This window comes from Entelurus aequoreus, linkage group LG17 (genome assembly GCF_033978785.1).
Source record: "Entelurus aequoreus isolate RoL-2023_Sb linkage group LG17, RoL_Eaeq_v1.1, whole genome shotgun sequence".
NCBI classification, from domain to species: Eukaryota; Metazoa; Chordata; class Actinopteri; order Syngnathiformes; family Syngnathidae; genus Entelurus; species Entelurus aequoreus.
In genome coordinates, this window is record NC_084747.1 from 52,551,203 (window position 1) to 52,577,610 (window position 26,408).

The 26,408-nt window shown below is 37.2% G+C and overlaps 2 protein-coding genes across 3 annotated transcripts in view; both read right to left on the reverse strand.

Moving 5' to 3' along the window:
• Positions 1 to 26,408, reverse strand: part of grid2 (glutamate receptor, ionotropic, delta 2) — a 1,088,972-nt gene that overhangs the window by 382,958 nt on the left and 679,606 nt on the right. The window lies entirely within an intron of this gene.
• LOC133632995 (uncharacterized protein K02A2.6-like) lies at positions 19,261 to 22,840 on the reverse strand. The gene is made up of 2 exons (XM_062025901.1): positions 19,508 to 22,840; positions 19,261 to 19,469 (listed from the first exon to the last, which is right to left on the reverse strand). The coding sequence occupies exons 1-2, from the start codon at positions 22,735 to 22,737 to the stop codon at positions 19,415 to 19,417; spliced, it is 3,285 nt and encodes a 1,094-aa protein (XP_061881885.1). The 5' UTR covers positions 22,738 to 22,840; the 3' UTR covers positions 19,261 to 19,414.

Genomic DNA, 26,408 nt, shown 5'->3' on the forward strand with positions numbered 1-26,408 from the left:
TGTGATATATCCTCCAGGATAACCGGGAAAGCTTCAGCACACTTCACATCCCACTTCTGACACCAACGTTCTTATTCAATCAGCATTAAGTAGGCACACAATTTGGAAGAAAAACACATTTAACTTTCTACTAAAAAAGAAAAGTTCAAGTTCAAGTACCACTGATAGTCACACACACACACTAGGTGTGGTGAAATTACCCTCTGCGTTTCACCTATCTTCTGTTCCACCCCCTGGGAGGTGAGGGGAGCGGTGAGGGGCAGCGGTGGCCGCGCTCAGGAATCATTTCGGTGATTCAACCCTGTAAGACCCACATTTAGAAAAACCTAAAAAAATATATATTTGACCTTTTAGATGTTGTAGGAGGCATTTGATGCAGCAATTGAATAGTTAAAAAAAAAATGTTTATGAATATTTTTAGAGAAATGTTGTAATATTGCAACATTGGGCTTTCATAGGAGCAGAATTTCCGTATTTGTACTCACGTTGTCTGAACAACTAAGGGTTCATTTACAATACAACCTGTGTGAGCCCACTGCAACAAGCCAGCATTTTGACTACCACATTCACCCAGTGTTGTATAATTAGAACAATTATATAACAAGCTCTAAATGAAATTGGATGCATCTGTTCCACAATAACTACATATGTACATGCTCTAGACATTTTAATAACAACCAAAAAATATATAAAATACATTTTACTTACTTGAATCTGATGAATCCAGTCCAATTAAACAAATAGATGTTTGAAGGAAACCTTGAGAGGTTGTGTGAGTTCATGGCCAGAAGGCGTGACTTATAAACAAATGTACGATCCAATAGCCTTGTGAGACTGAACAATAGGACCCAATGACTATGTAAATGTGATTAAAAAATATATATATATATAACGGATTGTTTTTTAGGATGGTTAAAGGTAACGTTGTAATTTTCAATTCCAACCCTTGATGCTGAGTGCCAAGCAGGGTCCCGTTTTTATAGTCCTTGGTATGACTTGGCCGGGCGTTTGAACTCACGACCCACCGATCTCGGGGCGGACACTCTAACCACAAGGCTACTGAGTAGGCGTTGAACAGTTCAACACAAAATGGACAAAAACCCCCTCACACAGTGTTTAGTTTAGCGGTGTGCCAAATTGATTGGTAGTGCGATAACCAGGAAAATTTGTGGAGGAAAGGACAACATATTTCTGTGTGAAGACCTACAGAAACGCAAGCCCAAATAAGCAACCACACGGTCTAAAATAAGCTCGGAAAAACACAACCCATGACTCACAAACTTTGCAGGCAATTTGGCAAAAACCCAAAGCCCTAAAAATATATATTACTGATGGTGATGACTGATGGTCTGAATATTTTTAGCACTATATTACATTATATCTACATTACGTTCACATTTCTCAGAAAATTATGCCATTTCTGTTGCTTATCTGTTGTTATGTACAGTGTATTCTATTGATGCAAAGGCAAAATGAGATATATTTCTCTTAGTGTGGGTCCCTGGCAAAATTTCCAATGTTGTTTAAACCAGGGGTTTTAAACTCATTTTAGATCAGGGGCCACAGGGAGGAAAATCTACTCCCAAGTGGGCTGGACTGGTAAAATCACGGCACGGTAACTTAAAAATAAAGACAACTTCAGATTGTTTTCTTTGTTTAAAAATAGAACAAGCACATTCTGAAAATGTACAAATCATAATGTTGGTGTTTTGGGTTTTTTTCACTTACATGTTGCGGTTAATAGTATTCTATCTTTATTTGTCGTTATTTATACTTTCTGAATAAATGATGCGATAATGTTCATCAGTCAACTCATTGGTGTTAATTTTCAATCTATCAAGATAAAATAATTCATATCAAAATCAAATTACTGGATGTTATTTATGTAGTTTGCTCATTTTCCTCGACTGGTGCACTAACATCATGCGTTTTTTTTTTGTTTTTTTTTTTAAATATGTAGCATAATCTACAAAGATACAAAGAATTGCTATTGTGACATCTAGTGGACACATTTAGAACAGCAGTTTCTTTCATTCAAAAATTTCGGCTCATTTTTATACTTTGCAATCTCATCCCGCGAGCCGGATAAAACCCGTGCGCGGGCCTGATCCGGCCGTACGTTTGACACCCCTGCTTTAAACCCTAAACCGCGTGTGTGCAAAGTGCGGCCCGGGGCCATTTGCGGCCCTCAGCTCGACTTGTATTGGTCCAAGTCTCATTCTAAACACAAGATAAACATGTCCTGGATTAGAACACGAATGAAAAAAATACAACTGATCCAAACCCCAAAACTGTGACCTGAAAACCAAAATGACCGACGACCTGTGGGTCTTATTGGTCTTTGAGAATTTACGTGCATCCAGTCTTGATGTGTACAAATCTCTTGCAGGATATGTTAAGTTTTGAGTTTACTGAAGCCCTCAAACACATTTTAGTTGGCGGCCTTCATATACACTATATTGCCAAAAGTATTTGGCCAGCCGCCTTGACTCACATATGAACTTGAAGTGCCATCCCATTCCTAACCCATAGGGTTCAATCTGATGTTGGTCCACCTTTTGCAGCTATCACAGCTTTAACTCTTCTAGGAAGGCTGTCCACAAGGTTGCGGAGTGTGTTTATAGGAATTTTCGACCATTCTTCCAAAAGTGCATTGGTGAGGTCACATACTGATGTTGGTCGAGAAGGCCTGGCTCTCAGTCTGCATTCTAATTCATCCCAAATGTGTTCTATCAGGTTCATGTCAGGACTCTGTGCAGGCCAGTCAAGTTCATCCACACCAGACTCTGTCATCCATGTCTCTATGGACTTTGCTTTGTGCACTGTTGCACAGTCATGTCCCACTAGGGAATTGTCCAAAATGTTTTGGTATGGAGCATTCAAAGTTAATTTCAAGCCCAACTTTTGAAAAACAACCCCACACCATAATTCCTCCTCCACCAAATTTCACAATCGGCAGTCCGAAATGTACCGTTCTCCTGGCAATCTCCGAACCCAGACTCGTTCATCAGATTGCCAGATGGAAAAGCGTGACTCATCACTGCTCTAGAGTCCAGTGGCGACGTGCTTTACACCATTCTTTCACAAATGTTTGCAGAAACAGTCGCCATGCCTAAGTGCTTGATTTTATACACCTGTGGCCGGGCCAAGTGATTAGGACACCTGATTCTGATCATTTGGACGGGTGGCCAAATACTTTTGGCAATATAGTGTATCAAAGGGGTTAGATTTGGCATGGCGAGGCTGTTAGTAATAAGTCACAGTATACACATACTGTACATATACATTCGCTGTACACACATATACACATACTGTACATATACATTCGCTGTACACACATATACACATACTGTACATATACATTCGCTGTACACACATATACACATACTGTACATATACATTCACTGTACAAGCACACATATACACATACTGTACATATACATTCACTGTACAAGCACACATATACAGATACTGTACATATACAAGTACATATGCACACATACACTCATGCACATAATCACGTTTCATCAAACATATATTAACGTTGTTGCCCTAGGGTAAACTGGGTATAACACATGGCACACTGACAAAGCTTAACCTATTGTTACTACAACAATCTACAAGGTTAAGGTTGCTTCTCTTTCTTCCCCTCCATTTTTCTGCATTCTTTCGTATCTCAAGTTATCATTACGTATATGTATTGTTGCATTTGAACAATTGTATTGTTGATAATAAAGGTAAAGTACTGGTATTGTTTATTATCAATAGCACTATTTCTATTGGTATTCATATTGCTCCATTTTTAGTGTAATAATGCTCATTGTCATTTCTGTATTTTTATTTTTATTTTCGCTAACTGCTTATTTGCTATTACTTTTAATATCATATTTGTACATGTCATATTTGCTGATGTTGCTCTGTTGTTGTTGTTGTTGTTTTTGTCTCTCTGTCTAATCCCCCTCTTGTCCCCACAATTCCCCCCTCTGTCTTCCTTTTTCTCTCTTTCTATCCCCTCCTGCTCCGGCCCGGCTGCACCAAATGATAATATAAATACATTTAATAAAGTCAAAATACAAGTAAGGCAACAAGAGAAGTATCCTACACTTCTCTTTTGTAAAGTAAATCTGAACAGCCGATATGGGCATCTACATCTGCTGTATGATTTGCCCGAGAAGCTGGGCAGGACATTATATAAAAAAAAAAAAAAAAAAAAAAAAAAAAAAAAAAAAAAAAAAAAAGTAATAAGTCACAGTTGTGAGACATGCAAATGTGGATATGTCATACAGTAGTGGACATGCACAGTAGGTACTTTGTCAGTTAATCTGCTGAGGACAGCCTTTTTGTTCTCGGCAAAGTGTAAAAAAAAAAAAAAAAAAAAAAAAAAAAGGTGATGAAGGTATCCACATGAGGGTGGATATATAGTGAAGGGGAGGAAATGAAAGAAGGGTATCCAGGCAAGAAGAGGTGGAGGGTGGGGCTAGATGGATGGCATATCAAACCCATGCAAATATGTTCCCTCAACTGTATCCCTACAATATGTGTAACCACACGCACACACACACACACACACACACACACACACACACACACACACACTGGCGGAGAGAAGCATGTGCACACTTTGAGAGCAAATCCTTAAAGTGTTTGCATATTCGGGCTAGCAGGGATTCTACTGCACGGAGGCTTCATCATCCATGTTTGGTATTCAGGAGCCCTGCTCGCCTCCATACGGCTCAAAAGACTGACAGAAATGTAACAACAAAAAGACACCATTTTTTTAATGAGAACCACGTAGTCGTCAATGATCATGTGTGAATGTGAGTGTGAATGTTGTCTATCTGTGTTGGCCCTGTGATGGGGTGGCGACTTTGTCCGCCCGAATGCAGCTGGGATAGGCTCCAGCACCCCCCGCTACCCCAAGAGGGACAAGATGGATGGATTTAATTTATATAATTGGTTATTCAGAGTATGTGGAAGTTTGACGCATACTTTGCTTTTCTAATCAATCAGAAAATATCAATCAGATAAAATGTGCCATTTTACATTTTTCCATCATGCACTCTAATGCTTGTCATTTAGAAATGTTTTTATGATGTTAGGACATTTTTTTTTTTTTTTTTTTTGCACCATGACTAGGGAAGGTTGTTTGGATTGTGTCATGTAAGTAAATGCTGTTGTTGAGGGGGGCGTGGCCTGCGAGCCTGCCGCGGAACGGGGTGTGCCAGGACTGGCCTCGAAGACAGGTACAGGTGAGTAGATGGCCCAGGTGGACCTTGTTATGTAATCACCTGTCGCCTTTATTAGCAGCAGCCGGAATGAGACATGGAGTTGGAGTTGGAGGTGCTGCTGAGCGGACGCAGGAGAGAAAGACAGTTTGCTGGAAAGCAAAAGCCTCTGCACATTGATGAAAATAAAACAGTGTTATACCCTGAATTCCGGGCTCTCCTGGCAGTGTGTGGTGGTCCAAAGAACCCACTAGAGGGCAACCTCTACAGCTGTCTTCCATCCATCCATTTTTCAACCACTTTTGTCTTTTGTCGTCGCGGAAGACGGGGTACACCCTTGACAAGTCACCACCTCATCACAGGGCCAACACAGATAGACAGACAACATTCACACTCGCATTCACACACTAGGGCCAATTTAATGTTGACAATCAACCTATCCCCAGGTGCATGTCTTTGGAGGTGGGAGGAAGCCGGAGTACCCGGAGGGAACGCACGCAGTCACGGGGAGGACATGCAAACTCCACACAGAAAGATCCCGAGCGCAGGATCGAACCCAGGACCTTCGTATTGTGAGGCAGACGCACTAACCCCTCTCCTACCGTGCTGCCCTCTTTGTTTTTCTAATCAATCAGAAAATATCAATCAGATAAAATGTGCCATTTTACATTTTTCCCATCATGCACTCTAACGGTTGTCATTTAGAATAGTTTTTATGATGTTAGGAACAATTTTTTTTTTTGCACCATGACTAGGGAAGGTTGTTTGGATTGTGTCATGTAAGTAAATGCTGTCTTATTATTTCAAAATACTTTTTAGGGGTATTAATCTTATTGACTCACATTGTCCACAAAATGACTTGCAAATTTATGTCCAATCGCATAAACCATATGATTTGATGTTTTGGCATTGTCGAACACAAATATCCAACATTATAACACATTTTTTAAGACAGAAAAGAAGAAAGTCATCATAGTTCCTTTAAGATTATTTATGCATGCCTATTTCAAACATGTAAGAGTAGAGATACTTGATTGGGTATAAAAGTAGATTCCATGAAATGCACAGTCATTCACAAACAAGGATGGGGCGAGGGTCACCACTTTGTCAACAAATGCGTGAGCAAATTGTTGAACAGTTTGAGAAAAAAACTTTCTCAACCAGCTATTGCAAGGAATTTAGGGATTTAACCATCTACGGTCCGTAATATCATCAAAGGGTTCCGAGAATCTGGAGAAATCACTGCACGTAAGCAGCTAAGCCCGTGACCTTCGATCCCTCAGGCTGTACTGCATCAACAAGCGGCATCAGTGTGTAAAGGATATCACCACATGGGCTCAGGAACACTTCAGAAACCCACTGTCACTAACTACAGTTGGTCGCTACATTTGTAAGTGCAAGTTAAAACTCTCCTACGCAAGGCAAAAACTGTTTATCAACAACACCCAGAAACGCCGTCGGCTTCGCTGGGCCTGAGCTCATCTAAGATGGACTGATACAAAGTGGACAAGTGTTCTGTGGTCTGACGAGTCCACATTTCAAATTGTTTTTTTAGGATTTGCAAATCATTGTATTCCGTTTATATTTACATCTAACACAATTTCCCGACTCATATGGAAACGGGGTTTGTACAATAAGCTCTGATGATGGTTTGACCATGGAATGGACTATTTCCATTATTTCTTGTGTGGACATGTTAGAAATGTGCCACCGCTATCACACAATCACAGTTGTGTAAAAGAAGGTTTCCTTCACTTCAAGGACAGGAAGTTGCCATCATGTACTTTGCTAAGTAGAAAGCCTGTCTTCAACGTTGGATTGAAGCGTCCCCCATCATGCATAGTGGTAGAAGATGAGAGGATCAATCACCTCAGCTTCCCCATTTGCTTAAAGACAATATCCATCGTGTGTGGACTGGACGGAGCGTTAATGAAAAGCTGGCCTTTGCGATGAGCGCTTGGGCCAAAAATAGTTCCCTTGATGAAATACATCCAGTGAAGTGTCTCTAGGGTTGTTAGCTGCATTCTTATTATGGGAAGTGTATGTGCGATGTCAAATATTACAAAGGAAAATGAGGTCTTTGTGGTAATAGTCATTAATATTTACTGATAATTCACTTAAAGATTGAAGTCTTCTCCCAATAATTTAATAGGTGATCATATTGATTGAATTAATATTCTATATTGAAGTGTGAAAAAGCGTGACAAAGCTCAGCAAAACTTGACTAAAAGCGTAGGAAAGGTTAACAGATCTTGGTTCAAAGCGCGGACCCCTACAAATAGGAAGTGACTGTGATATTGACTAGTGACATTGAAACTTTTATGTAAAACCAACACAGGATTACAAATCCATTCTCTTTTGCATCATTGCCTTTTTTATACGATGATCATTGTTTCTGTACTTCTGTTAGAGTTTGCTGTTTGATGTTGCAGTTTGACATTACTGTCTATAATTTTTCTGTATGAAAATGTTAATAATAAAGAGAATATGTTACGTTTTATTAAAGAAATGCCTTTTATTATTTTCAACTAGCATAAGAAATGAAAGATAGATATTTATTAAGATGACAAAAATAAAAGAAATGAAGATATAAAACATAATATAATGAAAAAAAAGAGAAATTGAAAAAAATAAATGAATATAAAAAATGTGTGGATAATTGCCTTTTATTATTTTCAACTAGCATAAGAAATGAAAGATAGATATTTATTAAGATGACAAAAATAAAAGAAATGAAGATATAAAACATAATATAATGAAAAAAAAGAGAAATTGAAAAAATAAATGAATATAAAAAATGTGTGGATAATTGCCTTTTATTATTTTCAACTAGCATAAGAAATGAAAGATAGATATTTATTAAGATGACAAAAAAAAAGAAATGAAGATATAAAACATAATATAACAAAAAAAAGAGAAATTGAAAAAATAAATGAATATAAAAAATGTGCGGCTGATTGCCTTTTATTATTTTCAACTAGCATAAGAAATGAAAGATAGATATTTATTAAGATGACAAAAATAAAAGAAATGAAGATATAAAACATAATATAACGAAAAAAAAAGAGAAATTGAAAAAAATAAATGAATATAAAAAATGTGTGGCAAACAGTATACTGAGTTTTTCACATTTTGTTCTTATTGTAACAATGCACAACAGAGATTGATAATCGTGTCAGAGCCTGATTTAAAGCGTCAGGATCGCATCAAAGCGTAATAAAGTTCAATAAAGCGTAATAAAACGTATCAAAGCGTGATTTAAAGCATATCAAAGCGGGATGAAAGCGTGAGGAACGGTAACAAAGCGGCAACTAATTCGTATCAGAGAGTATCAAAGCATAACAGTACTTCAGAGATCGGGATATTCGTGGAAAAATTGACAAAAATGACGGCGCTTTGCTCGCCGCTTTAAAGCGCGGCAAGCGCCGTTGGTGTGAACCAGGAATATACGATATACACTATATTGTATTTGGACACCTGTCCAAATGATAAGAAAAAGGTGTCCTAATCACTTGGCCCGGCCACAGGTGTACAAAATCGAGCACTTAAGCATGGAGACTGTTTCTACAAACATTTGTGAAAGAGTGGGCCGCTCTCAGTGATTTCCAGCATGGAACTGCATAGGATGCCACCTGTGCAACAAATCCAGTCGTGAAATGTCCTCGCTCCTAAATATTCCAAAGTCAACTGTCGGCTTTATTATAAGAAAATGGAATAGTTTGGGAACAACAGCAACTCAGCCACCAAGTGGTAGGCCACGTAAACTGACAGAGAGGGGTCAGCAATAATGCAAAGAGGCCGCCGACTTTCTGCACAGTCAGTTGCTACAGAGCTCCAAACTTAATGTGCCTTTCCAATAAGCCCACGTACAGTACGCAGAGAGCTGCACTGAATGGGCTTCCATGGCCGAGAAGCTGCATCTAAGCCATACATCCCCAAGTCCAATGCAATGGTGTAAAGCACGTTGCCACTGGACTCTAGAGCAGTGGAGACGTGTTCTCTGGAGTGATGAATCACGCTTTTTCATCTGGCAATCTGATGGACGAGTCTGGGTTTGGAGGTTGCCTGGAGAACGGTACATTTCGGACTGCATTGTGCCGAGTGGGAAATTTGGTGGAGGAGGAATTATGGTGCGTGGTTGTTTTTAAGGAGTTGGGTTTGGCCCCTTAGTTCCAGTGAAAGGAACGTTGAATGCTCCAGGATACCAAAAACATTTTTGGACAATTCCATGCTCCCGACCTTGTGGGAGCAAGGTTGACTGTGCACCAGTAAAGACATGGATGACAGAGTCTGGTGTGGATGAACTTGACTGGCTTGCACAGAGTCCTAAATCTGATTGAATAAAATGTTACCATGTCATTTTCAATTTGATTTCAACTGTTTTATTTAGTGCATATTTTTTGTATTATGATTGCAAGCATAAATATGTAATGTCTTTATCCTCTAAGTTTTTGGATGACATCATTTTAAATGTAGATTTTATTTTCCACAGTTTTTTACAATAGTTTAATTTAGTGAAAACAATTTCCATTGGAAAATAAAAACCTACACACAACTTTAAATATAAATAATTTCCAGCCATCATTTCAATAGTGAACTTCTTACTTATGTAAAAATACCATCTAATATACCAAAAATATTGTCTGATTACAAAAAATGTTAACTTCTTATTTTTGTATTATTCTCTGTCATAATGTCTTAATATGTGTATTGTACCTAAATATAATTTACAAAAATGTTTTAGTTAATAATATAAACATGTATACATTTATTAACTCAAATAAAATATAGATGACGAAATTATTGTCCTAAGACGTCAAGTTTTTTAACGACATAAACTGACCAATATTAAAATAAAAACAATGTAAAAATCTGATTGAAATAAATGTTACCATGTCATTTTCAATTTGATTTCAACTGTTTTATTTAGTGAATATTTTTTTTATTATTAATATCACGTAATTTTTTGGATGACATCATTTTAAAGGTAGGTTTTATTTTCCACAGTTTTAATTCAGTGAAAACAATTACCAATAGAAAATAAAAATCTACCCACAACTTCTTACTTATGTAAAAATACAATCTAATATACCGAAAATATTGTCTGGTGTGGATGAACTTGACTGGCCTGCACAGAGTCCTGACCTGAACCCGATAGAACACCTTTGGGATGAATTAGAACGGAGACTGAGAGCCAGGCCTTTCTCGACCAACATCAGTGTGTGACCTCACCAATGCGCTTTTGGAAGAATGGTGGACAATTCCTATAAACACACTCCGCAACCTTGTGGACAGCCTTCCAAGAAGAGTTGAAGCTGTAATAGCTGCAAAAGGTGGACCGACATCATATTGAACCCTATGGGTTAGTGAATGGGATGGCACTTCAAGTTCATATGTGAGTCAAAGCAGGTGGCCAAATACTTTTGGCAATATAGTGTAAATTCTATGTATGAATAGATATTTCCAAACAGCATAACAATCTCATGCTCTACCACTTGTCCTGTTCAAAGTCGCCTGTGAGCTGGAGCCTATCCCAGCTGACTTTTGGGGCACGTTTGGGTCCAACTATTACAGACAAACATTCACAATGACACCATCTGTTGTTTTCTCTTTCCAGTTTGTCCCTTCCTAAAATGTGATGTCACTGTCAGTGTTGAATTGGATGTCATTGCTGCTGCTGCTGCTGCTGTTCATTATTGTAATATCATTCTTTTTTTCTGCTCTAATACCCTTTGTCCCTGTCCCCTGTTAAAGATTATTATCAGTGTCATTCTCTCGTTTTATATCTTCTTTTATACGATATCCCTGCTGATACTGCAGACTGCTGATGTATTTTGGTATTTGTTTTCTTTCTTTTTTTCTTTGTCCCCTTTTAGGAAATGCACCGTTGTTGTTATTGCTTTTGATGTCGTTTTTATACTACAACTTAATTTTTTTAAGGTAGATGTATTTTGGGTGAAATATCAATTTACAATAGTAACAAATATTATTCCTTCTAATGCAGTGGCGTCCAACGTACGGCCAGGTTTTATCCGGCCCGCGGGATGAGTTTGTTAAGTATAAAAATGAACCTGAAATTTTTAAATGAAAGAAACTGCTGTTCTTAATGTGTCCACTAGATGTCGCAATAGCAATTATTTGTATCTTTGTAGATGATGCTACATATGTTAGTTGAGGTAAAGGATCAAACTACATAAATACCATACTGTAATTTGATTTGGATTAAATTTTTTGTATCTTGATGGATTGAAAATTAACACCAATGAGTTGACTTATGAACATTAAATGTAATTAATCAAATTAAATGTATTAAAAAATATAAATAACGACAAATAAAGATATAATACTATTAACCGCAACATGTAAGTGTTAAAAAATAACAACAACATTATGATATGTACACTTTCAGAATGTGCTTGTTCTATTTTTAAACAAAGAAAACAATCTGAAGTTGTCTTTATTTTTAAGTTATCATGCCGGGATTTTACCTTGGGAGTAGATTTTTCTCCATGTGGCCCCCGATCTAAAATGAGTTTGAGACCCCTGTCACAATTTGAAAACGTTTTTATATCATAAAAATATGACATTTTTCTTGGATTATTTTAGCAATATTGAGGCTTTTATGTCCCCGAATTATGACTTTTTTTTTTGGGAGTCTTAATTCTGGATATAGGTATGTTACACTATGTATTACTCAGTGTGGAGGGGGGCGTGGCCTGCGGGCCTGCAGCGGAACGGGGTACGCCGGGACCGGCCTCGAAGTCAGCGACAGGTGCGTCGATGGCCCAGGTGGGCCTTGTTGTCCAATCACCTGTTACTCTGTATAAGCAGCAACCGGGAGGAGAGACGTTGTTGGAGCTGGAGCAAGAGCGAGAGAGACAAACAGACAATTGCTGGAAAGCAACCTGAGGACATTAGTACAAAATAAAACTGTATTGTAACCCCGAAACGGGCTCTCATGTCGGTGCTTGGTGGTCCGAAGAACCCACTGGGGGGCAACCTCCACACTCAGGTTCAAAGATGTACAGACCTCTTTTATCATACCAAAACAAACAAGGAATGGCACATAATTGAGTTACTGAGGTCCAAATATTAGCCACATGAGTACTACAAATACAATAGTATGCAGGTTATAATTTAAATAGAAGGGTATATATATATATATATATATATATATATATATATATATATATATATATATATATATATATATATATATATATATATATATATATATATATATATATATATATATATATATATTGGTCCCCCCCCCAACCCCTCTCGGCGGACCAACCCTGTCCACAAAGCCATGGCGTGTTTTACATGAGGACACAACCTTGGCGTCAAACGCGACTGCTCTCTTCTGGCTCTCTTCATTTATTTTTCCCGCTCATCACTCCCTCGTTCTACCGCCGCGAGCCGCAGTGTTTACTGCCAGGTCACAGCTAATTAGGCCTTGGTCTTCCCATCCTTGCTCTTCATTCATCCATCAATCCTTCCTTCCTTCTGGGAAGACATCTCATCTCCCTGTTAGACCTTTTCCTCCTCGTCCATACATCACTCACTCAGCTGTACATGACATGATTTTAGAAATCATCTCGAAGGTTGGGATTCATTTTCTCTCCTACTGACATGCAAAGTCGTCACATTTTTTAAATCAATGAATTGATTTGGTTATTTTTCTTGCCACCCTCTCTGCAGCATCAAGCATTAACATCAAGACATTCCTGGAACACACAAGGTCATGATTTCCTTCCATCAGCCATCAAAAATGACCATCGGACTTAGTCGGATTGTATTTTTTTATATATATGTATATATGTATACATTGCGTTATATAATAATATTATATGATATTGTAGCAAATCTTTAAGCAGCCTTGTGGATACATGTTTAAGTTAGTGTTAAAGAATGGTCGTAACTGCAAGAACAGTTCCATTCTGAGCTGGATTTGTTGTAGAGTTGGTGGAAAATGTATTTCTGCAATGGATAAACACATAATTGCAAATACAATAATAGAGAGTTTCATTAAAGTAAATACATTGTTGTTTGCAAAAAAGCAGATCAACTGTTGTGTCATATTGCAAAACTATTAAATAAATAAAATAATACATTATTGGATCTATATTATTACATTTTTGTACAATCAATATAATAACATCAATGTCAATACAATTGTAAAAATATATAAAAAATAAAAAATGCATTTATCTTCAAAATTTCTTGATCTGTTTTTTTTTTTTACAATTAAAATATATATTTGAATTAATAGTATAAACATGTATAAATGATATTTACTAACTCAAATAAATGACAAAGGGAAAAAATAAAGACAGGGATATGTTTAATTTTCTAAAACGTCATGTTTTTTTTAACAACATAAACTGAACAGTATTAAAATAAAATAAAAATATAAATCTGATTGAATGCAATGTTACCATGACATTTTCAATTTGATTTCAACTGTTTTATTTAGTGATTTTTTTTATTTTATTATGATTGCAAACATAAATATGCGATGTCTTTATCATCTACATTTTTGGATGACATCATTTTAAATGTAGATTTTATTTTCCACAGTGTTTTACAATAGTTTAATTTAGTGAAAACAATTACCAGTAGAAAATAAAAATCTACCCACAACTTCTTATGTAAAAATACAATCTAATATACTGCAAATATTGTCAGATTACAAGACAATTTGAATAGGATATGAACTTCTTACTTTTTAATTATTCTCTGCCTTAATGTCTCAATATATGTCTTGTACCTAAAAATAATTTAAAAATATTTTTTTTATTAATAATATAAACATGTATACATTTATTAACTCAAATAAAATATAGATGACAATATAAAAACAATGCAGACAATATGTGAAAATATTGTCAGATTACAAGACAATTTGAATAGGATAGGAACTTCTTGCTTTGTAATTATTCTCAGCCTTAATGTCTTTATATGAGTCTTAAACTTAAATATAATTTAAAAATAATTTAGAATTATTAATATAAACATGTATACATTTATTAACTCAAATAAAATATAGAAGACACAATTATTGTCATAAGACATCGTGTTTTTTTAACTACATAAACTGAACAATATTGAAATAAAATAAAAATATAAATCTGATTGAATAAAAAGTACTTTTCAATTTGATTTGAACAGTATTATTTAGTTAATATTTTTTTTTTATGATTGCAAGCATAAATATGTAATGACTTTATCATCTAATTTTTTAGATGACATCATTTTAAATGTAGATTTTATTTTCCACAGTTTTTTACAATAGTTTAATTTAGTGAAAACAATTACCATTGGAAAATAAAAATCTACACACAACTTTAAATATAAATAATGTTCAGCCATCATTTCAATAGTGAACTTCTTACTTATGTAAAAATACCATCTAATATACCAAAAATATTGTGTGATTCCAAAAAAAAAAAAAATAGAATAAACTTCTTATTTTTTAATTATTCTCTGCCGTAATGTCTTAATATGTTTATTGTACCTAAATATAATTTAAAAATAAATTTGAGGTAATAATTTAAACATGTATTAACTCAAATAAAATATAGATGAAAAAATTATTGTCCTAAGAGGTTGTGGTTTTTTTAACTACATAAACTAAACAATATTAAAATAAAATAAACATGTAAATCCAATTGAATAAAATGTTACCATGTCATATTCAATTCGATTTCAACTGTTTTATTTAGTGAATATTTTTTGTATTATGAATGCAAACATAAATAAGTAATGTCTTTATCATCTAATTTTTTGGATGACATAATTTTAAATGTAGATTTTATTTTCCACAGTTTTAATTTAGTGAAAACAATTACCAATAGAAAATAAAAATCTACCCACAACTTCTTACTTACGTAAAAATACAATCTAATATACTGCAAATATTGTCAGATTACAAGACAATTTGAATAGGATATGAACTTCTTACTTTTTAATTATTCTCTGCCTTAATGTCTCAATATATGTCTTGTACCTAAATATAATTAAACACATTTTTTATTAATAATATAAACATGTATACATTTATTAACTCAAATAAAATATAGATGACAATATAAAAACAATGCAGACAATGTTTATTGTCCTAAGGTCGTGTTTTTTAACTACATAAACTGAAAAATATTAAAATAAAATACAAATTAATTACAATTATTAAATTAAAATAAAATTAAAACGAATTAATACATTTGATGAAAGGAAATGTTACCGTGTCATTTTCTATTTGATTTTAACTTAAATATAAATAGTTTTCATCTTACTTTTTAATAATTTTCTGCCTTAATGTCTTAATATGCGTCTTGTACCTAAATATAATTTTGAAAACTTCTGTACTTTTCCCCAAAACAGGTGGAAGTAATAAGAAATATCTCAAAGTAAGTGCTTATGTCAGAGATTGACATTGTCGACTTACTTTAAGACTTTTTTTTACCTCCCCTTTTGGGTAGGAAGAGAGCAGCATCTCCTTACAACCATTGCCTTGACTTTGCACACTGCAGTGCGCCTTGGGCTGAGACGTGGGACAGGATTGAGAGCATCTGGGGAATAAAAGTTCTCCGAGCTTGTCAAAACACCGAGAGAAGACTTTGTGACTGCCAGGCGACTTTGCATGGCGTTACTCGCAATGTTTACACCAGTGCCGTTTGTGTTCAGCGCCACATTGAATTTCCCACTGGGGGGTGGGTTATGTGACAACACCGCAAAAACAACAAAAAAAAACCCTCACTCACACACTCTTCTATGCATTTGCTATTTCATTTCAACGCTTGGTTGCCATTCTATTTTATTAGTTTTTTTTTTTTTTTTACACCTGGCAAGTACTTCTGTCGCACATGTTTAAAGATATTAATTGAAAGAAAACCAATTAACTCATGGTAAATGGGTTGTACTTGTATGGCGCTTTTATACCTTTTTTATAGAACTCAAAGCGCTTTGACACTATTTCCACATTCACCCATTCACACACACATTCACACACTGATGGCGGATTCACTCGTTCATATTCACTGCCATTGTCTTGCACGTAATTAAAACATTTTAAACCGTGGGGCACTTTTTTACACCGAAAAATTACACACATCATGTTTTAAAGTCCATCCATCCATCCATTTTCTACCGCTTGTCCCTTTTAGGGTCGCAGGGGGTGCTGGAGGTTATCTCAGCTGCATTCGGGCGGAAGGCGGGGTACACCCTGGACAAGTCGCCACCTCAACATGGATAATCTTGGCATCAAAGTAATGGGAATACTTTAACAGTCAAAGATCCCGAAAGGGACAAGCGGTAGAAAATGGATGGATGGAAGTTGTGTTTGAGAAACTATGTGACTGACCATAGGCGCCAATCCCGTGGGTGCTTCTGGGCCCGAGCACCCGCGGACAATGTCGAGCACCCACTTGGGATCGATGGCAACTTTTAATCTTTATATTAATTTTTGATAAGTCAATCGTGTTGTTGTTCATTTTGTGGAGAGGTTAGTCCGTTTTACATAATGAAAAAGTCACAAATCATAATGTTTATTATTCACAAAGCCCAACCGAAATTTAATTGTGCCCGATAATGAAATAATGACATAATCATGTTGACTTTAAACACACTGCACACGGGCGAATGAATCGCATACTTAGTCAACAGCCATACATGTCACACTAAGAGATGCAGTATGAACAATGCCTACACTGTCATAAATATGTGCCATATAGTGAAACCCCACTAAACAACAACGACAAACACATTTTGGAAGACTATTTGCACCGCAACACAATATAAACACTACAGAACAAATTCCCAGAATTCCCTGCAGCACCAACTCTTCCGGGACGAGTATGAACAATGCCAACACTGTCATAAACATGTGCCATATAGTGAAACCCCACTAAACAACAAGGACAAACACATTTTGGAAGACTATTTGCACCGCAACACAACATAAACACTGCAGAACAAATTCCCAGAATTCCATGCAGCAACAACTCTTCCGGGACGAGTATGAACAATGCCAACACTGTCATAAACATGTGCCATATAGTGAAACCCCACTAAACAACAACGACAAACACATTTTGGAAGAATATTTGCACCGCCACACAATATAAACACTACAGAAAAAATTCCCAGAATTCCCTGCAGCACCAACTCTTCCGGGACGAGTATGAACAATGGCAACACTGTCATAAACATGTGCCATATAGTGAAACCCCACTAAACAACAACGACAAACACATTTTGGAAGACTATTTGCACCGCAACACAACATAAACACTGCAGAACAAATTCCCAGAATTCCATGCAGCAACAACTCTTCCGGGACGAGTATGAACAATGCCAATACTGTCATAAACATGTGCCATATAGTGAAACCCCACTAAACAACAACGACAAACACATTTTGGAAGAATATTTGCACCGCTACACAATATAAACACTATAGAAACAATTCCCAGAATTCCCTGCAGCACCAACTCTTCCGGGACGAGTATGAACAATGCCAATACTGTCATAAACATGTGCCATATAGTGAAACCCCACTAAACAACAACGACAAACACATTTTGGAAGACTATTTGCACCGCAACACAATATAAACACTACAGAAAAAATTCCCAGAATTCCCTGCAGCACCAACTCTTCCGGGACGAGTATGAACAATGCCAATACTATCATAAACATGTGCCATATAGTGAAACCCCACTAAACAACAACGACAAACACATTTTGGAAGACTATTTGCACCGCAACACAATATAAACACTACAGAACAAATTCCCAGAATTCCCTGCAGCACCAACTCTTCCGGGACGAGTATGAACAATGCCAACACTGTCATAAACATGTGCCATATAGTGAAACCCCACTAAACAACAAGGACAAACACATTTTGGAAGACTATTTGCACCGCAACACAACATAAACACTGCAGAACAAATTCCCAGAATTCCATGCAGCAACAACTCTTCCGGGACGAGTATGAACAATGGCAACACTGTCATAAACATGTGCCATATAGTGAAACCCCACTAAACAACAACGACAAACACATTTTGGAAGACTATTTGCACCGCAACACAACATAAACACTGCAGAACAAATTCCCAGAATTCCATGCAGCAACAACTCTTCCGGGACGAGTATGAACAATGCCAATACTGTCATAAACATGTGCCATATAGTGAAACCCCACTAAACAACAACGACAAACACATTTTGGAAGAATATTTGCACCGCTACACAATATAAACACTATAGAAACAATTCCCAGAATTCCCTGCAGCACCAACTCTTCCGGGACGAGTATGAACAATGCCAATACTGTCATAAACATGTGCCATATAGTGAAACCCCACTAAACAACAACGACAAACACATTTTGGAAGACTATTTGCACCGCAACACAATATAAACACTACAGAACAAATTCCCAAAATTCCATGCAGCACCAACTCTTCCGGGACGAGTATGAACAATGCCAATACTGTCATAAACATGTGCCATATAGGTAAACCCTGTGTTGTCTGTCTTTTTGTAAATAATCCAGACGAGGCGTGTTGGCTGAGTTCTAAACGTTTACTCTTAAAGCGTGCTCATCACAACATTCTAGCTCCCGGCATGGCCACATACACCACCACATCTCTGGCTACCGCGCATGCTCATAACTCCCGTTGCATGCTGGGTAGTGTAGTTCTTATATTACCTGGAACATAACATCACATCTTCCCCCCTATAAAGAAATAGTGTTTAACTCAACAAAGTGTTATTTTTTTTTTTTTAGCATTGTAACCACATTTGCAATCATATAATTTTCTCTTTATAGACATCTCTTTCAACAAAGACACATAAACAGTTATGTCAACACTTTTTTTTTTTTTTTTTTTTTTTTTAAACTCTCAAGACCTCAGAATCCTTAACAAGTCTCAATCAGCCTCTTTGGTGGCTGAACATGTCTCTTCGGTCTAGAGTTAGACAGTCTCTCAACAGCAGGTGACGCGGACGCTGCTGTCAGTCCTTGGTCAGCAAGGTCAGGCTCCGTGTCAGCAAGTTCTGCAGGTCCAGCTGAGTCCTGTTGAGCCTTCTCCTGAGCTGCAATGTTGCCTTCAGTCAGCTGTAGTTGAAGATCCGTGCGGTTCCTTCTCAGAGTCGGTCCATTTTCCATCTGGATCCTATACGAACGTGGAGCAACTTCCTCTTCCACCTGTCCTTTTTGTCTCCAGGTGCCTGTAGAAATGTCTCTGAGACGCACGACGTCTCCTGGCCTCAGCATAGGCAGGTGTTTTGCCGTTCTATCATGCAGCTGTTTTTGCTTCGCTTTTTGTACTTCCTTAGTGTGTCTGATTTTGTGTGCGCCTTTGGGTGTCAGCAAATCCTCGTTGACTGGTAGGTTGGAGCGAATGCGCCTACCCATCAGCATTTGGGCGGGTGACAGTCCATTTTGTAGAGGTGCACTACGGTAGATCAGTAAGCTTTTCTGAAAGTCATCTTTGTCCTGTGATTTTTTTAACAGGTTTTTTACTGTTTTTACAGAGCATTCTGCCAAGCCGTTGGACTTTGGATAAGTTGGACTTGATGTGGAGTGTTGAAACCCCCATTCCTTGGCAAAGGCAGCAAACTCACAGCTAGAAAACTGGGGACCATTGTCGGAAAACAGTTCGCATGGAACACCATGTCTGGCAAAAACAGTCTTTAAATAACTGACAACTGCTTTGCTCGTTGTTGACTGCAACGCTCCAATTTCCGGATAGTTTGAAAAGTAGTCTGTGACTACCACGTAGCTCCTTCCATCAAAGTCAAATAGATCCGTTCCTACTTTGTAGTAAGGTCTGTGGGGCACTGGATGAGTCATCAGTGGCTCCGCTTGTTGTTTTGGCCTGTAAGTTCGGCAAACTCCACATGACGCTGTTGTTTGGCTAATATCCTGATTGATCCTTGGCCAGAACATTACTTCTCTAGCCCTCCTTTTACACTTGACTTCACCGAGGTGGCCTTCGTGTATCTTTTCGAGCATCTGTTTGCGCAGTGAGTACGGAATAACAAATTTGCTCCCTTTTAGCACTATGTCATCCACCACTGTAAGCTCAGCTCTACAATTCCAGTAGTCTTGTATTTTCAAGGGGCAATCCTTTTTGTTGTCAGGCCATCCATTCTGTACTGTGCTCTTGAGTTCTTTCATAGTTTCATCAGCAATAGTCTCTTTCCGTATTTGTTCTGTTCTGTCTGCAGTCACCGGCAAAGATGTCACTACCATATCTACATATGCCTGTATCTCTGTGCTATTATCACTGTCTGCAAGTTCTCTCTTGTCCACTGCTCTAGACAATGTGTCGGCTGTGTACATATATTTTCCTTGTGTATATATCATGTGCACGTCATATTTTTGCAGTCGAATTAGCATGCGCTGTATTCGTACTGGACAATCATTCAACGGTTTGTTCATGATAGACACCAACGGTTTATGATCGGTTTCCACTTGAAACATCTGTCCATATACATATTGATGGAAACGCTCACATGCATACAAACTTGCTAACAGTTCTTTTTCAATTTGAGCATACCTGGTCTCTGCACTTGTCAGTGCTCTGGAAGCATAGGCGACAGGTAGCCACTGCTCTTCATGTTGCTGCAGTAGCACTGCTCCCAGGCCGTACTGCGATGCATCTGCCGAGATCCTTGTGCTCTTCTCGGGGTCATAAAACTTTAACACGGGCTCCTGTGTAAGAGTCTCTTTCAGTTTCAGAAAACATTGTTCTTGCTCGTGGGACCATATCCATTCATTCTTTTGTTCAAGAAGACTCCTGAGAGGTGCTGACTGTGTTGACAGTTGTGGGACAAACTTGGCAAGATAGGTGACCATCCCCAGGAAACGTCTGACCTCATCTTTGTTGGTTGGCCTTTCCATGTTGTTGATTGCTGAAGTTTTTCTCGGGTCTGGCTTCACGCCCTCTTCACTCACAACATCTCCCACAAAGGTAAGTGACTTCACTCCAAACTCACATTTTTCTTTGTTAAGTTTCAGGTTCACCTCCCTTGTCTTGTCTAGCACTTGTCTCAGTCTTTCGTCGTGTTCTTTTCGGGTTGAGCCCCACACTATGATATCATCCATCATTGTCTCAACACCGGGTATGTGCTCAAAAATCATGTGAATGGTCTTATGATATACTTCAGGCGCTGACAAGATGCCGTATGGTAGACGAAGAAACCTGTACCTGCCCTCCGGGGTGTTAAATGTGCACAGTCTTGAACTCTCCTCGCCAAGCTTCATCTGCCAGAAACCTGATGAAGCATCTAATTTGCTGAACCATTTTGCTCCAGCAAATTGTGCCATGATCTCTTCCCTGGTTGGTAACTTGAAATGCTCTCTTCTGATTGCTTTATTTAGGTCTCTTGGATCCAAGCATATTCTTAGGGCACCTGTTTTCTTTTGCACAACAACCAGCGAGCTGACCCATTCAGTTGGCTCATCTATTCTTTTAATGACTCCCAACTTTTCCATTCGCGCTAGTTCATCTTTCAGTTTTTCACGCAGAGCAAATGGGACTTTCCTGCACGGGTGCACAACAGGAAACACGTTTTTATCTACACATATTTTATGTAGTCCAGGTAGACATCCAAGTCCTTGAAAGCAGTCCTTATACTCTTCCATGAGTGTGTCCTGAGCATTTGTAGTTTCTTGAGATGTCACCACAAACACTCTTTTGACAAGATTGAGCTTGGTGCATGCACTGAGTCCCAGGATTGGTTGTACACTCATATCCACGATCAGTAGCTGTGCTCTCATTTGTCGACCCTTGTGTTTAAAAGTTGCAATACATCCGCCTTTAACAGGAACTCGTTCTCCAGTGTATCCACTTACTTTGGTTTTTACTGGATGGATTTTGCTCTTTACAGTCAGTGTTTTGTAATCTTCCAAAGATAGCAGGTTTACGTGAGCACCTGTATCTAACTTGAATGGTATTGTTGTCTGATTCACTGTAATTGGAACAATCCATTCTTCTTTTTCAATTGTGCATGCTTGCACCACATTGACAATAAACTCCTCCTTATCATCATCTTCTTCAACTGTGTGAACTTTCTTTCTTGAAGCTGCTTTGCAACACTTTGCATAGTGATTGCTCCTTCCACAGTTGTTACATGTTTTTCCATATGCAGGACAATATTTCGGCTTGTGGCTGCCTCCACATTTACCACATTTAAATTCCATGGATTTGTCTTTTTGATCCTTTTGTTTGGTACACATTTTATTTTTCCATTGTTCTTTATGTATGGCATGCACTGTTGTTTCACCTCTCCGTAGCTCTTTTGCTTGAGCTCTGGTGGTCTCAGCTGCTCTACACATACTGACACACTTATCTAACGTAAGCCCAGTTTCTCGAAGCAGTCTTTCTCTCAGTGCATTATCCATTGTACCACAAACAATTCTATCTCTCACTAATGAGTCTCTCAGAGTGTCAAATTCACATGTTTTGCTTAGCGTGTGAAGCTCTGCCATGTACTGATCAAAAGGTACTCCTTGCTTTTGGTCATGTGTGAAAAACTTATACCTCTCAAATGTCACGTTTTGACGAGGCACAAAGTATTCTTCAAACTTTGTCATTAGCCGTTCCAGAGTCAAATTAGCTTCATCCAGCTGAAAGCTATTATATATGTCCAAAGCATCTTCTCCAATAACATGCAAAATAATGTGAGCTTTCAGCTTTTCATTATCAGCTCCTGCTCCGCTTGCTGCTAAATATATATTAAATCTTTGCTTAAAACGCTTCCAGTTATCGGCAAGATTAGCATTTAGTAGCATTGGGCTAGGTGGACTTAGCTTTTCCATGGCTGTACTTTGGGGTAGTTACCGGGACTCCACAGCTCTTTGTGTTGTTGGCTTTCCTCCAACTCGGGCACAAGATCCTCTTCTATTCGTTCAATCTGTCCCTTGTCCTCTGTGTCACTTTACCGCCACTCAAAGTCTTCACACACGCAGCAAACTCCTCAGGAATGTGGCGTCCTTCGCACGTTTTCACTCACGCGACCGGAGACATCTTCCTTCCGCTCGTCTTTCGTGGCTCCCTCGTGGCAAACATTCCGTCCGACGCTGCTCACGGCCACTTCTGACACCATGTGTTGTCTGTCTTTTTGTAAATAATCCAGACGAGGCGTGTTGGCTGAGTTCTAAACGTTTACTCTTAAAGCGTGCTCATCACAACATTCTAGCTCCCGGCATGGCCACATACACCACCACATCTCTGGCTACCGCGCATGCTCATAACTCCCGTTGCATGCTGGGTAGTGTAGTTCTTATATTACCTGGAACATAACATCACAAACCCCACTAAACAACAACGACAAACACATTTTGGAAGACTATTTGCACCGCAACACAACATAAACACTGCAGAACAAATTCCCAGAATTCCATGCAGCACCAACTCTTCCGGGACGCTACAATGTAAACAAACGCCATTGGTGGATCTACACCTAACATCCACTGTAATGATACCAAGTACAATAGCGTATCTAGTCGATACTACTATGATTACATCAATATTTTTTACCATCAAAAAATCTTCTTTCGTTTTTTTTAAAATGTATATTATGTTTATAAACTCAGGAAATATGTCCCTGGACACATGAGGACCAATGTATGATCCTGTAACGACTTGGTATCGGATTGATACCCAAATTTGTGGTATAATCCAAAACTAATCAAACAACAGAAGAATAAGAGTTTATTACATTTTACCAGAAGTGCAGATAGAACATGTTGAAACAGAAAGTAAGCAGATATTAACAGTAAATGAACAAGTAGATTAATAATTCATTTTCTACCACTTGTCCTTATTTTTTTACAAATTAATAGAATTATATATGACACAATATGTTACTGCATATGTCAGCAGCTAAATTAGGAGTCTTTGTTTGTTTACTTACTACTAAAAGACAAGTTGTCTAGTATGTTCACTATTTTATTTAAAGACACAATTGCAATAAGAAACATATTGTTTAAAACATTTTGATAGATTTTTGAGCGCCGTGTGTAATGTTCTATATTTTCAATGGAACATATACAATGTTGGTGTTGTTTACTTGAGTGATATTGCCATCATACTTCTTACCACGTATCTCTTATGTTTGACTGCCTTCTACTGGTCACACTTATCATTACACCATGTACCAAATAAAATGGCTTCGAGGTCGGTGAGCAAAACCAGAATGATTCCGTACATTAGGCGCACTGGAAATGTTTTGAGAGAAAAAAAAAGATTTTAAGTGTGCCTTATAGTCCGGAAAATACAATATTTAAATTGGAGACAATCACAGTTTTTGTTTAACTATTGTGCACTAGTTCCTTAATTTAGTTGGAAAAGTATAGGATGTAATATTAAATACTACAAATCATTTGATTTGCAACAATACTAAATGCAAAATTATAAACGTAATAAGATAAGCTCTAAAAATGTGATTATTGTGTTTAATTTTTCAGTATTTTCAGTTCTATAATGTATTGTCAGAGTATCGGATTGGGACTCGAAATCCGACCAGATCTGAGGGCAAAATTGTCAGATTACAAGACAATTTGAATAGGATATGAACTTCTTGCTTTGTAATTATTCTCAGCCTTAATGTCTTTATATGAGTCTTATACTCAAATATAATTTAAAAATAATTTAGAATTATTAATATAAACATGTATACATTTATTAACTCAAATAAAATATAGAAGACAAAATTACTGTCATAAGACGTCAGGTTTTTTTAACTACATAAACTGAACAATAGTGAAATAAAATAAAATATGAATCTGATTGAATAAAAAGTACTTTTCAATTTGATTTTAACTGTATTATTTAGTTAATATTTTTTTTATTATGATTGCAAGCATAAATATGTAATGACTTTATCATCTAATTTTTTAGATGACATCATTTTAAATGTAGATTTTATTTTCCACAGTTTTTTACAATAGTTTAATTTAGTGAAAACAATTACCATTGGAAAATAAAAATCTACACACAACTTTAAATATAAATAATTTTCAGCCATCATTTCAATAGTGAACTTCTTACTTATGTAAAAATACCATCTAATATACCAAAAATATTGTCTGATTACAAAAAAAAAAATAGAATAAACTTCCTTTTTTTTAATTATTCTCTGCCGTAATGTCTTAATATGTTTATTGTACCTAAATATAATTTAAAAATACATTTGAGGTAATAATTTAAACATGTATTAACTCAAATAAAATATAGATGAAAAAATTATTGTCCTAAGAGGTTGTGGTTTTTTTTAACTACATAAACTAAACAATATTAAAATAAAATAAAAATGTAAATCCAATTGAATAAAATGTTACCATGTCATATTCAATTCGATTTCAACTGTTTTATTTAGTGAATATTTTTTGTATTATGAATGCAAACATAAATATGTAATGTCTTTATCATCTAAAATTTTGATCGTGACATCTCTAACGCCATTCTAATAACACTGATTTGTTACGGTTTGGTTGCAGCTTACTGCGCGGTTCGTTCTCCCGGGATGCAAACGGACGACTCCTGACAGGACTTGCAGGTAGGAACATGATTTAATCTTGAAACAAGAATCAAAGAGGTACAACATAGAAAACAACCGACGGAACAAGGTGCCGATAGCACTTGAAGCTAGACTTAGCATGAGCTAAGACTCAAGCAAAACCTTCGTAACATTAGTGTAGTGGATTGTCCGAAGCTTAAACAGCAACAAAAGTGAGTTTAGTACAAAAAGTTTTATTTACCCATAGTCAAAAGTGCAAAGTCGGATTGAGCTGCCCATGCAGACAAACAAACGACCTCCGGAGGACACAAGAATCAAGCAATCTTCCTCAGCCCTTGTCACTTGGCCATTTTTCTGTTTCCCCATGCCCCAAGGTCCCCTTGTTTCCGACATGTTTGTTTTGCAACATCCTTGAATCCCTTAGTCATGCTTAGACAATCAAAACATTTTGTAGAATGGTCAGAGCGACTCCATATTCAACTTTGTCCTACATCTGGTCCTTCAATGGTATAGAATAGAAGAGAAATGAAACAAGCAGACATTCTTGATAGACACGAAATATAGCTCAAAGGTCAGAAATTCTACTACATAAGCGTGAAGCAAACAAAGAAGCCAGGACGAGTGACCGGCAAAGGCAGG

What these genes read in the sequence shown, in the direction of transcription:
- LOC133632995 (XM_062025901.1), bottom strand. Translation starts at nt 22,737, where the DNA reads ATGGCAGAGCTTCACACGCTAAGCAAAACATGTGAATTTGACACTCTG. An exon ending in AAACACCTGCCTATGCTGAG is followed by an intron (nt 19,470 to 19,507) that starts GCCAGGAGACGT and finishes ACATTTCTACAG; the next exon opens with GCACCTGGAGACAAAAAGGA.